The sequence below is a fragment of the Apteryx rowi genome, unplaced genomic scaffold, assembly GCF_003343035.1.
Source record: "Apteryx rowi isolate R43461 unplaced genomic scaffold, aptRow1 scaffold_2, whole genome shotgun sequence".
NCBI lineage: Eukaryota > Metazoa > Chordata > Aves > Apterygiformes > Apterygidae > Apteryx > Apteryx rowi.
In genome coordinates this window covers 10,039,482-10,052,691 of record NW_020448307.1, presented here as the reverse complement: position 1 = coordinate 10,052,691, position 13,210 = coordinate 10,039,482, and the positions used below count along the sequence as shown (strand labels likewise).

Sequence of the window (13,210 nt, the reverse complement as noted above, 5' to 3'; positions counted from 1 at the left end):
CTAGTGCCAAACTAGATGCAGTGGTTGTAACTATATTGCCATTAGCCGGAGAGTGGCCCCCAGCTCCCCCTCCCACCCTGCCATCCATATGGAGACAAAAGTGACAGAAAATGTAATCATCGTGTCCTGAACTCTTTGGTCTCCTATATAGGCCAAAACATGACTATTATGCAGACCCACTTTCCTATGGTTTGCAATATATCTTGTTAAAACTGGTCACCAGCCCTCCTCTGCATCCTTTTCCCTCTCGTATGGCTTTAGAAGCAAGGCGGCTGCAGTGATTTATCAGGGCTGTCCCACACTACAGGTGTGATTTCTGCTCAGCTCCCGCGAGGTACCAGGCCTGGAGCTATTCTGGTGCATTAATAAATCAAAGGCTTTTGTGAGTGGACTTTTCTGCTCTCTGTGACCCTGAAGGGAGCTCAATGTGCCCCTCCTGTAGTTTATATCCTATAACAGTACATGGTGCTGAGGTCAATTCAGTGGAGACAGGCTTACATCACCTTTGCTGACAGCAGCTGCTGCCTCTTCCATGTGGCAGGCTGTGCAGACAGTGCTGACAGCAGGAGCCGGGATGGGGCACCTCTCAGCTAGGCAGCAAGTTTCCCTTCCCAGTCAACAGCGAGAAAGCACTCTTCTTGTGAGCAGGCCGTCCACCTTGTTTTAGATATTGCCCCTTGGAGGAGCTGGACCATGCCCTCAGGGTGCCTGTTTCCCTGCACTGACTGTAAAAAAGGGAGTCTAGATGATGAGAACACATGGAGACATTAAGGGCTAGATGAGATTAATCTTGCCAGTGAGACTGTAAGGAGTAAGGAAGTGCCTGGGGCTCCAAGGGGAAGCCGGGTTCCTCCTAGGAGTGGGGTCGGCACTGAGGGACAGCAGGGAAAAAAATGGTTTGCCCATGTGTCTGGTGAAGGAGGACATCGATAGAAGAATGAATCTGCAGCATTGGAGGTACCATGTGAGGGGTGGAAGAATGTGGCATTAAAATAAGACAGAGAAATGTTGCCAAGTGAGTTTATTGAACAAAAAGTGTTTCAGGAGATAGGAGGAAACAAGACAAGCTGAAGGAAAGCTGTTAGGGAAGATCAGCCCATGGGGAGTCACACACAAGAGATTTTTTCTTCCTGAGCTGGGCTCCAGTGTAGTTAGCATGTGCTCCGAGAATTGAGTGTGAGAGTCCTGTTGCTCTCCCTGGTGAGAAAAGGAGAAGAGATGGATTAGACACAGAGCACATTCGGCACAGAAGCACTGTTCCCCACTGCACTAGCMCAAGAAGTGTTGACTTAATCTTGCCTAATGATGAACATTCTCAAAATCTCAGCTGCTTCCTTTCATTATTATCATTAAAGGAAAGATATAAGATTTCACACACTTCCAGCTGTTTCATGAAATACTTTTCCCATGCCCTGATGTGCTTCTGGAACAAATTGTGTGCTGGTGTACATGAGTAAAATGGCTTTGGTGTTAAAACCAGRAAGCCATGTACAGATCCACAGAAATGGGTCCTTCATATTTTCCTCTAACCCCCCCCCATCTCCTTGCACAATTTATGGTGCACCAGAAACGTCCAGCACAAGCCCATAACCAGTCAGTCAAAACCACATTAAGGAAACAGGCCTGCATTTTCAGCAGGTGCAGGAAATGACCATGCAACAGAGSTGACTTATTTCTGTACGTACAGGAATGCATTGCAGAAAGTACATTTGTTGCTGTATGTTTTGCCGTCGGAGCCACAGTGTGGCATATATTCCATGGTGCATATAAGCGAGGGTTCTTGGAAGCTGCTGCAATAATCCTGCAGACAGAGGAATGACAGAGATTCTGTGGCTTGCCTGAGACCAAACTGCAGTCCCCAGCAACAGGAATGACACCACCCCAAGAAGTGAGACTCTGTCGTGAGATCAGGATAATAACTGACTCARAAAGTTTCTTCCTGGTGGCAGATGTGATCTCATACTACTCCTGTTCACTCCTCCTTGCCCTGCTGTGGAGCAATGGGATGGATGATGGCTGTTTTATGACCACTGTGAAATTCCCAGGTGATCTCCTCAGGTCTGAACACCGCTCCCCCATCTGTAACTCAGAGCAGAGCACAGCCCCCAGGACTGTAACAGACACGGGCCCTGGCTCCTTGTTTCCTTCTGTTCTCACTCACTTTTGTAACATCTTCTGCACATCTTCCGTCGTTTCTTTTGCCAAGACTGCTCCGATGCTCTCTGGAGGAAAGAGACGCTGACATTAGTGTCAAACTTCGCCGTTACAACCGCASCGCGAGACCACAGCCTGACTCACATGTAGCATACAAGCGACTTTCAGACAAACTAGCTTAGCATCGCCTGTGCCGTATTAGTGTGTGATCTTATGGACAGGGGCCGTGTCTTTGGGACTAGTGGTCTTGCCAGCCACTGCATGCCCCTTTGCGGGACTCGGAGCAGTGGCCTGGTCCTTGCTGAATGCCCATCTCGAACACCAACCCGGGCAGCAGGGAAACGAGGGAGGCTGAAGGGACAGAYAGGGGAGCTGGCAGGTCGCGGTGGCGTTCGGCTCCCCCGTCCAACGTAGCATTTCAGATGCAGGCCTCGGCATGCTGCTCGGCGTTCGTGGGGACCCGTCAAACCACAGCCACTGCCAGTGCCCCCRGGAGAAGTGTGTGTACTTACAGATTGTGGGCGCACAGCGTGCATTCACTGGCGTAAGTGACGCCATCRGTAGCACAGATGGGAGCGTAGATCATCGGGCAGAGCATCAGATGCTTGCCGTCATCTGTAGTGACTGTTCGGTACTTGCTGCAGTTGAGCTGGGAAGCAAACACAGCAAAAGCTCTGGTATGGCCTCTGCTCCAGCAGCGCCCAGACCCAACACCCCCGCTTATACCCCTGCCTTTTTGGATCGGCCATAGGATAAATTAGGGTTATATATTAACTCATTCTTCCATTGAAACCCGAGCAGTAGTAACATGGCAATTTCCTTCCAGAGCCTTCAGCTGGAGAAGGCTGAAATGAGGCTGAAGGGACACATCTCTCCCTCAGCTTTGTATTTATTGTGACGCYCTTATACCTCGCTGAGCCTACTGCGATATTATAAAATGCAGCTTAACAACAATCTGCAAATCAAAATGGAATGATTTATCCAGTCCGTACTAGAGAGCWGACCGTGACCAAGGAGTTTTTCATGGCCCACAAGAGCTGGGGGGGGACGTGCCAACAGGCCTTTTGTTCCAATGGGCTGGCTCCGAGTGTTGAAATCTGCCAGGAGGACTGACAGCAAATGAGGCTGATTTACACTGGTTGAAGAACTGGCATTTTAGCACCCCTAGTTTCCCCAGTGTGAGTTCTTCCTTACTGATTTATGTGTCTCACCCGGTCTGAGCACAGTGTGTACTAGGGAAACAAAGGATGACATTTCATACTCTGTTTGTATAGAAATGAAATATCTGACTCAGGATGTTGACTCTTTCAAACACATGCTAATGAGACAACTTTGTTTTTCTATTCCTCGGTGGGTGTAAATCATTTAGAGCTGGTCAAATATAGTTAATTTGGTATTTTTACAAGATTCATTGTTGGTATACATTAGATTACATTGAATTTGCAAGAAAAACAGAGAGGGGTTTGAATCCCCTGGGACATTAGGAATCAACATTCAAAACACAGACACACTGATTTTCTAATCTTTGCAAAACATCCTTTTGTAAAACTTAAGTCTGCAGAAAGAAGAAAAYACAGAGGCACCCTGGGGTCCTCTGTGTTCCCTTCCCATATTGCCAAAACAGACTGCTAAGTTCCTGCTGCCCTATGATGGACTGCTGTGGGAAAGGGATTTCTTCTCATAGTGCCTTAAATCATTTGTTACCTGTCTCAGAACTCATTCCTCACTTGTCCTCCTTTCTTTCTTCTTAAGACTGTGTGCAGGAAGTGCACAATATTCCTGTTGTCAGGAGGTGGGTATTCACCCGTGGAAGGAAGGGCAGCATGAACTATGTGACCCGGTGGAGGCCAGGCTATCAAAACTAGCCAGCACTTAAGTTATGCACTCAGCATCACCTCAAGCTCCTATTTATTTTTTTTTTAAGTTTCACTTACTTGAGGAACTTCCTCTATGCATTTTCCATCATGCTTTTTGCCTACATTGGTTCCAAATTCTCTAGAAGAGAGAGAAAGGGGAGTTAAGAAAGCTCAGTGAGTGACTCCCTCCCTCTTGGTCCAGGCAGCAGGCGCTGTGAAGGACTGTTGATTGCTCAGCGGAGGATYGCCAGGGCTTACAAGTTATGGGCACACAGGGCGCAGTCATTGCCATAGGTGACGCCGTCCGTTCCACAGACCTCGTGCAGGACAAAGGGGCAGGATGAGATGGCTTCACCGGTTTTGGTAGTACTGGACAGATATCTACTGCAGTCAACCTGGGGAGATAAAACAGCAGAGCCAAGTCAGCCGCTGTGAAACAAAAATGTCTCATCTGCAGTCTGCCTGCTCTATTCCTCCAGATTTTAAAAGCTTCTGCTAGAGAAAAAATAGGGTTGTATTTTAATTTTAGTCTTCCTTTAGAAATGAAGTAAGTAATTTTAGTTGGCTTCAATATTGTCTGCTAACAGAGGGAAGAAAAGAAGAGCTGACAGGAAAGATCATTTTCCCAGACAAGTATGTATGCAAGTTTTCCATGTCCTGAAGAAAATTGACTAGGTTTTAGAACAAACATTTCACCCAAGGAATCAGATTTAAAGGGTTTTACATTAAGTCCAGTTTGACATAGAGCTAACTAAATCTGAGATTTAGTTTCAGCAGTTTCAAAATAGCAGCAAGGACCATTTCACCCGATTGTGTTGTAAAAAACCTTACAATATATAAAAAGTGGCACTTCAAATATTTGAGGATAAACAGGCAAACTCTTGTTAATAGCAGTGGAAGTCGGTCTACATTAGCTAAGCGTCTGACCTTTTACTGTCGTTTTGCATAGTTTCCCCAGTGTAGTGTCTCTTATTACCCAAATTTCTCACATGGTCCAAGGACAAATTAAAGCAAAGATAACAGTGTCTTTATTATTCAAATCATATTGCTTTCCCTCCGGGTGCATGAAGTTATTCTCAGTGCTTTAGAGCTGCTTTGCGTATGCAGAATAAATGCATAGAGATTTTATCAGCATGTATTGTTACTGTGGATGTTTATAAAGCTATTTCTGTATCTGTAGCTAGGAGCAGAGGTTTCCTGGCTAACTGGAGCATGAGGGTTTTCTAACCTGCCTGTGTATTGCAATGGAAATCCTAAAACTGAAAGAATACGCTGATATCTAACAGGTTCTTCTGCCTTCTTTTCCTACCACCCTAAAATAGGCTGCCTGGTTCTTGGGCTGCTTCTAATGATTTCAGTTCAGAGATCTGCAGTACTGGGACATTTTGTTTCTGAAGTCCTGGGCTATTCCCGTTCTCTCTCGCCCTGATGCACAGTATGTCGGCAGCAGCTGCTGCAAGCAGCTAGGGAGCAATGCAGTGCCAGCACAAGGGCTGTGCAGCAACCCTCTGCGCATTTGGGAAGACAGATAGCTCAGCAAAGGCAGCCAGGGTGTTTCTGGATACTGTAGGGAGAGCAGGCTAGAGCACTTATTTTACATCTATTTAGACTTACTGGGAGACTTTTCTCCTTACATCTTCCGTCATGGCTCTTCTTAATATCAGTTCCGTGTTCTCTGAAAGGGCAGAGGTTGGTGTTAGTGTGCTCACACATTAGCGTGCTCACCATGTAAGCCACAGGACACATAGGCACCATAAAAAGTGGACCTCATTCATAGTCAATATTTATGATAAAGGAAGCATCTCACTGCCTAATTAGCTATCTTCTCCCTGTCCTTAGCAAGCATAGTCCTAACAGTAACAGACATATCAGGTCTCCTCACAGTGTGCTAGGTAGCAGTCCCATCCACCCTTTCCTTTGCTCAGATACCACAGCCCTCACAGTATGCACAGATTGACATTTGGCTCTTCCCCAGCTCCCTTGATGAGCACTAACAGAGGGTCAGGGAAGAAAATCAAGGTGATGGGGCTTCAGGAGATTGAAAGATGAATAGAAATACATTTATAGACATGCTGATATTTAGAGAAGAGCTGCCTGGAGCACTAACCATGGCTAGTTACCCCCAAAGGGAAGTCCTATGCGCTGTACTTACATGTTATGGGCACAGAGGTCACACTCATTGCCATAAGTAAACCCATCCGTGCCACAGACTGGGAGCAGGATCCTCTGACATAGCACCCGGGGTCTACCATCCTTAGTCACTTCTGATGCGTATTGACTGCAGTCAAGCTGCAAAAAGCAGGAGTATCAGCACCATGGAAGCATGTGTTTTCTGAGACAAAACCTAGAGTAATCTCCCATTTGTCTCCATGTCTTTTATGCTTGGATGCCGAGACAACACTGGTGTTGCATTTCAGCTTTCTCAAAACCAGCCTGAATCAGCTCTGCATGAATCCCCTCATGCAAACAAGGAACTACACAGCACTGCATAGTTTGTGAGACATCCAACCACTAGTGCAACTAGCTAGGTCAATCCCAAATGCCACCCAACTTTACTTCTGACTCCAGGGGTTTACAACCTGAGCAAAACTGTTTGAAAAGTAGGTCAGAAAACCAGAAAGAAACAGCCCCATGTCATTCTGTACTACAGAAATAAATAAAAAAMCCACAACAAAATAGTGAAACAAATTGGACTTCGCTGATAATGCAATTGAAGATCATCCTCAAAGGAAGACCTGCTATCAAACTGACTGACTTCCACATTTATGTGCTGGCGTGTCCTAGAAGTGAGCTCTGGGACCTCTCAGCTGATATGCCTGGAGCAAAACTTCAGGTGTGCTCCGTATACCAGAATACACCCCCCACTCCAAAGGTTGGCGTAGGCGTGAATTTGTAATGTAGACTCTGTGCCTAGCACAGCGGCTCACATGCAGCCCATCTGCCAGGGCTTTGTAGGCAAGGAGGGCCCAGATGACACCTGCCTCAAGACAGATGGGATTTGTAGGCGTCCTGAACGCAGGGGGCTCACAAGGCTTAGTGGACATGTGGAGAAAGCCAGGCTTCAGGCCAGCTCACTTTCAGAGTAGAGGTAGCCTCAGGGAATCTTTCAGTTAATATAGGCAAGAGGAGAAATATGCCTTATATTGTACTCACTTCAGGAACGTCCTGTTTGCATTTTCCATCATGCTTTTTGCCAACATGGGTCCTTTGCTCTCTGGAAGAGGGAGACAATGAAGTCGAGGAACTTAATGCTTAAGCTCCTGGTCATATTCAGATGCAAAATGAATCAGATATAGCATAGAGCAAATACCTGGCAAATTAATGTTTCAGCCTCTACAGGAGTGTATCAAAATAGCTACATTATTCTACTCGTTAACAAGCTCGTCACATCTTCTAAAAACATATAATTTAAAGTGATATTCTGAACTATTCCTTCATCTGCTCAGTCACTGGCCAGCCTACAGACTAATCCAAAGAGCTGTCATCTGACTCTTCCAAGTTTCCCTTCATGACAACAAAAAGGAAATCGGAAGGAAACTCAAGAAAGACCCAAAAATAAGCCGGTTTCTAAGAGGCTTGAAGAAATAGGCATAAGCAGAAATATAAAAGGACTGTTACCAGGACTGCTAAGTGCTGCTGGTAACTTAGAAGGAATGCTCTGTGTATGGCACTTACCCATTATGGGCACAGATCCCACATTCATTATCATATGTAAAACCATCTGTGCCACAAACTGGACGCAGGACCCTTGGACAGGATACTAATGTTTTGCCATCTTCAGTGACTTCTGTTGGGTACCGGCTGCAGTCAATCTATTAAAATAAGGAGAGTTAGATCTGGTAGAGCCATTGTTATGTGAGAAAAGTCCATGCAAAACCTTTCTGTTCTGTATCCCAGCCTTCACAGTTTCTGCAACAGGACAAAGCCCTGATACACTTAAACTAAATCTTCTATCAGAAATGGGATTTCTGAACATTATCCTAGTTGTCTAGGAGTGGAGAGAAAGGACCCATCTTGGAGAAGGGATCCTTCAGACAGAAGGAACATACAAAACTTTGGGCCCATTCTCACCAACAAAATTCTCTTCAATTTGTTGGGAACCTTTTTTCACCAGCTAAAAATCTGACTAGTATTGTTGTAGTTTGGATTGTTTTTCTCCCTTTTCTCCAGTGCTGTGATTACTTAATAGTTCAGATTTCATGTAGTTAAGCAATGGGATTTGAAAGGATAAAGAAGAAATAGTTATCTATCAGTTGGGGAATGGACTTTCTACATCCCCAGATTTTTGTTCTGAAATATATAAGCTTTTCTTCCTGAGGCACCAGACTGTTCTGCCTCGTGTAGAACTAATTATAAATATACAATAAGCTAAACCCTATAAATATGTATGCTTAGTGCTCTTATGAGTTTCATTATGTCTGCAAAAACAACTAGCATGGGAGTTTTGAGTCCCTGTTGCAAAGGGTGGAGAAGCTTGTGATGTTCAGAAAGAAAACTGCCAGCCTGCACAACACACTGTCAAGGAAAATCCAGCACCCAAAGAACTAAATACGCTGGTCTCTTGGGCCTCCCCTTTTCCTGGGCACAAAAGCCAGCTTAGTATGAAGGAAAGTGCACTCTACAGCACTGGGTGACTACAGCTTCATATTTCATACCCATTTCCTGTCTCCTTTGTCTTTTTTGGTGTGGTATGAGTGGGGTCACCCTTTCTTTCGGGGCAAGGAGGATGAGAAATCCACTCTCACTTGCAGAAMGCTAGAGCCTGGGCTGGGACCCTCGTAAGCCCTGTCATATGGCACTTTCACAATTTCCTAGGGAAGTCAGTGGCATTCTCTCTACTAACAGCAGTAAGAGATGGATTTTGACTTCTATTGCACTTACCGAGACAATCTCATGCTTGCATTCTCCATCATACTTTTTACTAATGTTGGCATGATGTTCTCTGGAAAAAAAGAGCTGCTTTGGTTAGAGAGCTCTGAGAGTCACTTTCTCCATTATAGTCTAGACACTAGAACAAGAAAGCAAGGTCCTACCCAGTGCATGGGATGCTAGAACTGTCTGAGTTTAATCTGAATATGCCCAGAGGATGGTAGCAGTCACTCTTTGAGCATCAAACACATTATTTCCTTATCCTGCAGTATTACGAATACCATTCTGATGGGCTCATGGCTCTGCTCTGTGTTATCCTCCAGCTCTTTTGTGATTCCACACATGAGCACAGAGGTTGGGGAAGAAAGCTCAAGCTGGCTGGAGAAATTGCAAACTGATAGTTCCAGAGAGACCTACTGAGAACCCAGACTGAAGAAAGACTAGCGTTTTAAAGGAACGCTTCTGAGAGCCTTAAATATTGGTGATTGTCCAGAGAGGAGGTTCTACGCACACCACTTACGCATTATAGGCACAGATCCCACATTCGTTGTCATAAGTGAAGCTGTCAGAGCCACAGACTGGTTCCAGTATCCTTGGACAGGCTACCAGGACTTCACCAGCTTTTGTAGCTCTACGGTACCTACTGCAGTCGACCTGTAAAAATAGCAGTAACAGAACAGAATTCACTTTTGATAGAAAGAAATAATGCTCCTTTATAGYATCCTTACTCTGTCTCAGCCTTTGGGGCTCCAAAAGCAGTTGGAGCCAATGTTGTGGGAATTCTCTCATGCTGAAGAAAATGGCATAGAAAGAAGGACTGTTCATTCTGGCTTTGTGAGGACTTTCGTGAGATCTTACTGGAACTAACTAGGCTGTGAGATCCAACCTTCAGCCAACATGACATTTTCATCTTATTCCTGAGTCCAGAGGTTAGGAGTCTGCACTAGAAAAACAGAGAGACGTAGTACCATATGGCACATAAAACCTTCTGGGCCTTGGCTATCATCATTTTTTAATTCCCTTTGGACTGTGCAGACCAACGTTTTATTTTCCTTTGGACTATGTTCCTCTTATATGGTGGCTGGACTGTCCACTTCTACAGCCAACAGAAGTCTTCCATGGACACCAGCAGAGTAAGATTTTGCCTTGCTATTGCACTTACCTGAATAAGTTTCTGCTCGCATTCTCCATCGTGCTGTTTACCAACATGGCTCCTGTGCTGCCTAGAAGAAGACAACTTCTGTCAGGGATTGCGAAGAGCAGTCGTYGCCTCCAGACTGGAGGAGTCAGTGCCTAGGTGCTAACTCATATGCTCCTCTGTGCCTTTTGGAGCACGTAACTGCCACTCTTACCTCTAATCTATTGCCCTGCTACTTCTGCCAGTATCTGCTGGGTTTCTAGTGGGCCAGTGGGAAGCAGCTGGTCTGCTCCTTTGCAATAAGAATCAGCTTATTCCTCCTCCAGCCACACTCAGAGCTGCGACCTGCCTCAGCAGCCCACGCCAGGAGGCGGAGGAGGAAGCGCTGTGGGAGCTCAGGGCAAACCCACTCCCGAGGGACTTTCTAAAGTCTACGAAGAAATGCCGGTATTTCAAGGGCTGACACCAGGCGCACTGCACAGCGCTGCCCGGTCGGCGCAGCGCCTGTGGCGCAAGACTCACCTGTTGTGGAGGCAGATGCCGCATTCGTTGCTGTACGTGGAGCCGTCTGTGCCGCACACGGGCGAGAAGTTCCTCGGGCAGGCTACCCAGTCGGTGCCGTCCTTAGTGGTGCTGCTGGGATACTGGCTGCAGTCGACCTGTGCAAGCGGYGTGCCGCCGTCAGCCCCGCTGCAGGCTGCGATGCCGAAAGACACCCCACCCCGTGCGAGCTCCCCCCGCCCCAGCARCAGCCCCTGCAGCTCCAGCCAGGAGGTAAACTAGAGGAATTATTCTGAATCCCTCCAGGCGGCCGGGAGGAGTGAATCTTCCCTGCAAAAGTTTCTGATGAGGCTTTCCTCTGAGGCAGGAGTCCGGGGGGCACGGAGGAAGGCTCSCTGTAGGTGAGGTGACAGCCTAATGAAGGCGGCTGGTAATTGGGAGCCTGGCCTTCCTCCAGAGCCCCCGAGCGCTGAGTCTAAAAGGTTTCCCAAGCACGCTGCAGTCTCTGGTGAGCTACCGGAGTCTCAGCACTCGTAGCTGTGTGGGCAGAACCTGCAGACAAATCTATCGCACATACCCTGCTGTTTCCATCGCTAAGTATATGTATGTAAAACCTATTTGAGGGACACAATTCTGTGGGTATTACTGTATAGAAAAATTATCTGAATCATGGTCTTTGATGCTTTCAGGCATATCATCTTAGGTTAGTTTTCCTCTTGAGGCTGTAACCTACTGCCTTTGACTGCAGGAGTAGATCAATTATGTCTAAGAGTTGATATAGTAGAATTATACAATTACTAATGCTTTCTTTGTTTTATTTAATKAACTGAAAATAGCATAAAAATGGTAGATGTTTTATTTTCTCACGAAATTGGCAGTATTTTTCAATCATACACTGGCAAATATTATTCRAACAGCCAAGCTTTCATTAGATTTAATCCACGTGGTCATCAAATGGTTACATGCTATTGCTATTCTACCAGRGACCAGGAAAAGAACAGGATAAATGGAAAGATCTGTAACTCACCTCAACTCCAAAGACAGTATCTAAAAAAAAAACCAGAGACATAAAAGAAAAAAAAATTATTGATATGCAGAGATGACATATGGAAATGTCATGAAATAGTTAAATCCAGCAACCGCTGATGACTGGTTTATTGCATTTAGGAAAATATTGCATCATGACTGTAGATGGTGATAGGGTGTATTAATAAAGTTTCATTGTACTTTTGAGGGGAGACAGAAAGGGAGAGWCAATAAATTAATCAATTCCTAAGAYGTTACAGGGAAATGATAGGGGTAATTTACATTGTGCATTTTCATAGTTTAACCTTTTCTAAAAGAGTTTGTATCTGACATTAAGAAGTTAGAGGACATGCATATTTAAGAAGACTGTTGACCACTGAAACTGTCCATCTTCGGTCACGTGCTTCTCAGCTGCAGGGAACAGCACAGCAACCTTGCAGAGTAAACCTAGGAGTTAAAGTTTTCATTTTCATTGCTCACTCAGACAGAGGTAACTTTTATTTTGCCCTTACATTCAACATATAAGTTCTTGCCCTGCACTAGAACTGCTCCTTCAATATTTTATTCCTATAAAATGAGAAGATGAAAACAGTTGTCTGTATGAGGCTTGCTGAAATTTCAGTCTGATTTTTTGCTGCACTTTCTCAGGCAGAATATTTCTTCACAGAAGAAGACTCTCCTCCACTTTACRAGACTCAAACACTTTACTAATAACCTAGCCTCTGACTCAGCTGCAGAGATCTGAGCAGCGTCATAGGAATTACTCACCTAAGAAGCAGCACAGGGTTACAGCCACCTGCACGAAGACCCCCGTTAGCTTCATGGTCAACAGCAGTGCCTCGTCTGTGCAGGTTGCAAGCGTGTGGTGTAGGAGGCGAAGTTCACGAGCAGGAGTATATAACACCCTATACTGTCAAACGGTCCCACCTTATTATGTAACATTCCAATCTTGTCATCAACACTGGAAGCCAGAATATATTTACCCAGATCTGGATTTCTGGCTAATGATTGACACAGGAGTAAATGCCGGGAAGGGGCTTTCTGCATGGCCGRATGGTCGAGGGGAACCAGATGCAATGCCAGGCTGCCTTCCTCCTGGCTCTGCCCCCGTGCCCCACAACTGCACTCCTCCTCACCCAGCCATGGCATGTTCCAGGCTTACATTTACCATGGGGCTCACTAAATACAGTTAGGTCTTTCCCATCCTCTGTAGTTTTCCACTGAGCTCCCAGCTGATAGCTGAAATCCTCATTATTAAACCTCACAGCATGATTTTTGCACTTTTCACCACTGTATTTCATCCCAGTTTGAGTCCAGACAATTTCAGTCCAGAAGGTCACCCAATTCTCTGCTGGAGAAATTCTGTTCTTCTTCTGTTTTAAAATCTCAGCAGTGGTCTGTTCCATGTGCCAACTTTTTCTCTTCTAAGGCAAGTAGCAAAAATATTAAGTTTGGTCCCCCGAATCATCCCTTTGACTGTTCACTGATAACTTCCATCCAGATCCACGGTCCCCCCTGATCCTACACTATCATCTCTCCTGTAGCCAGTTCCTCATCTGCCTCTCCAAGCCTGACTGACAGTATCCCACAGGGCAGCAGATCAAAAGCTTTGAAGTTCAGGTACACTAGATCTACTGTATTCCTTTTATCTAGGAAGCCAGCCAAC

General features: G+C 45.6%; 1 protein-coding gene across 1 annotated transcript; it reads right to left on the bottom strand.

Annotated features, from left to right (window-relative positions):
* Positions 1-1,151: 1,151 nt before the first annotated feature.
* On the bottom strand, positions 1,152-12,367 carry LOC112964771 (ovoinhibitor-like). Its single transcript, XM_026063295.1, has 16 exons — positions 12,313-12,367; positions 11,546-11,565; positions 10,540-10,676; positions 10,042-10,102; positions 9,400-9,533; positions 8,892-8,952; positions 7,686-7,822; positions 7,164-7,224; positions 6,163-6,299; positions 5,625-5,685; positions 4,269-4,405; positions 4,089-4,149; positions 2,667-2,803; positions 2,162-2,222; positions 1,686-1,801; positions 1,152-1,197 (listed from the first exon to the last, which is right to left on the bottom strand). Exons 1-16 carry the CDS (start codon positions 12,365-12,367, stop codon positions 1,152-1,154), a joined length of 1,422 nt encoding a protein of 473 aa, XP_025919080.1.
* Positions 12,368-13,210: the final 843 nt, after the last annotated feature.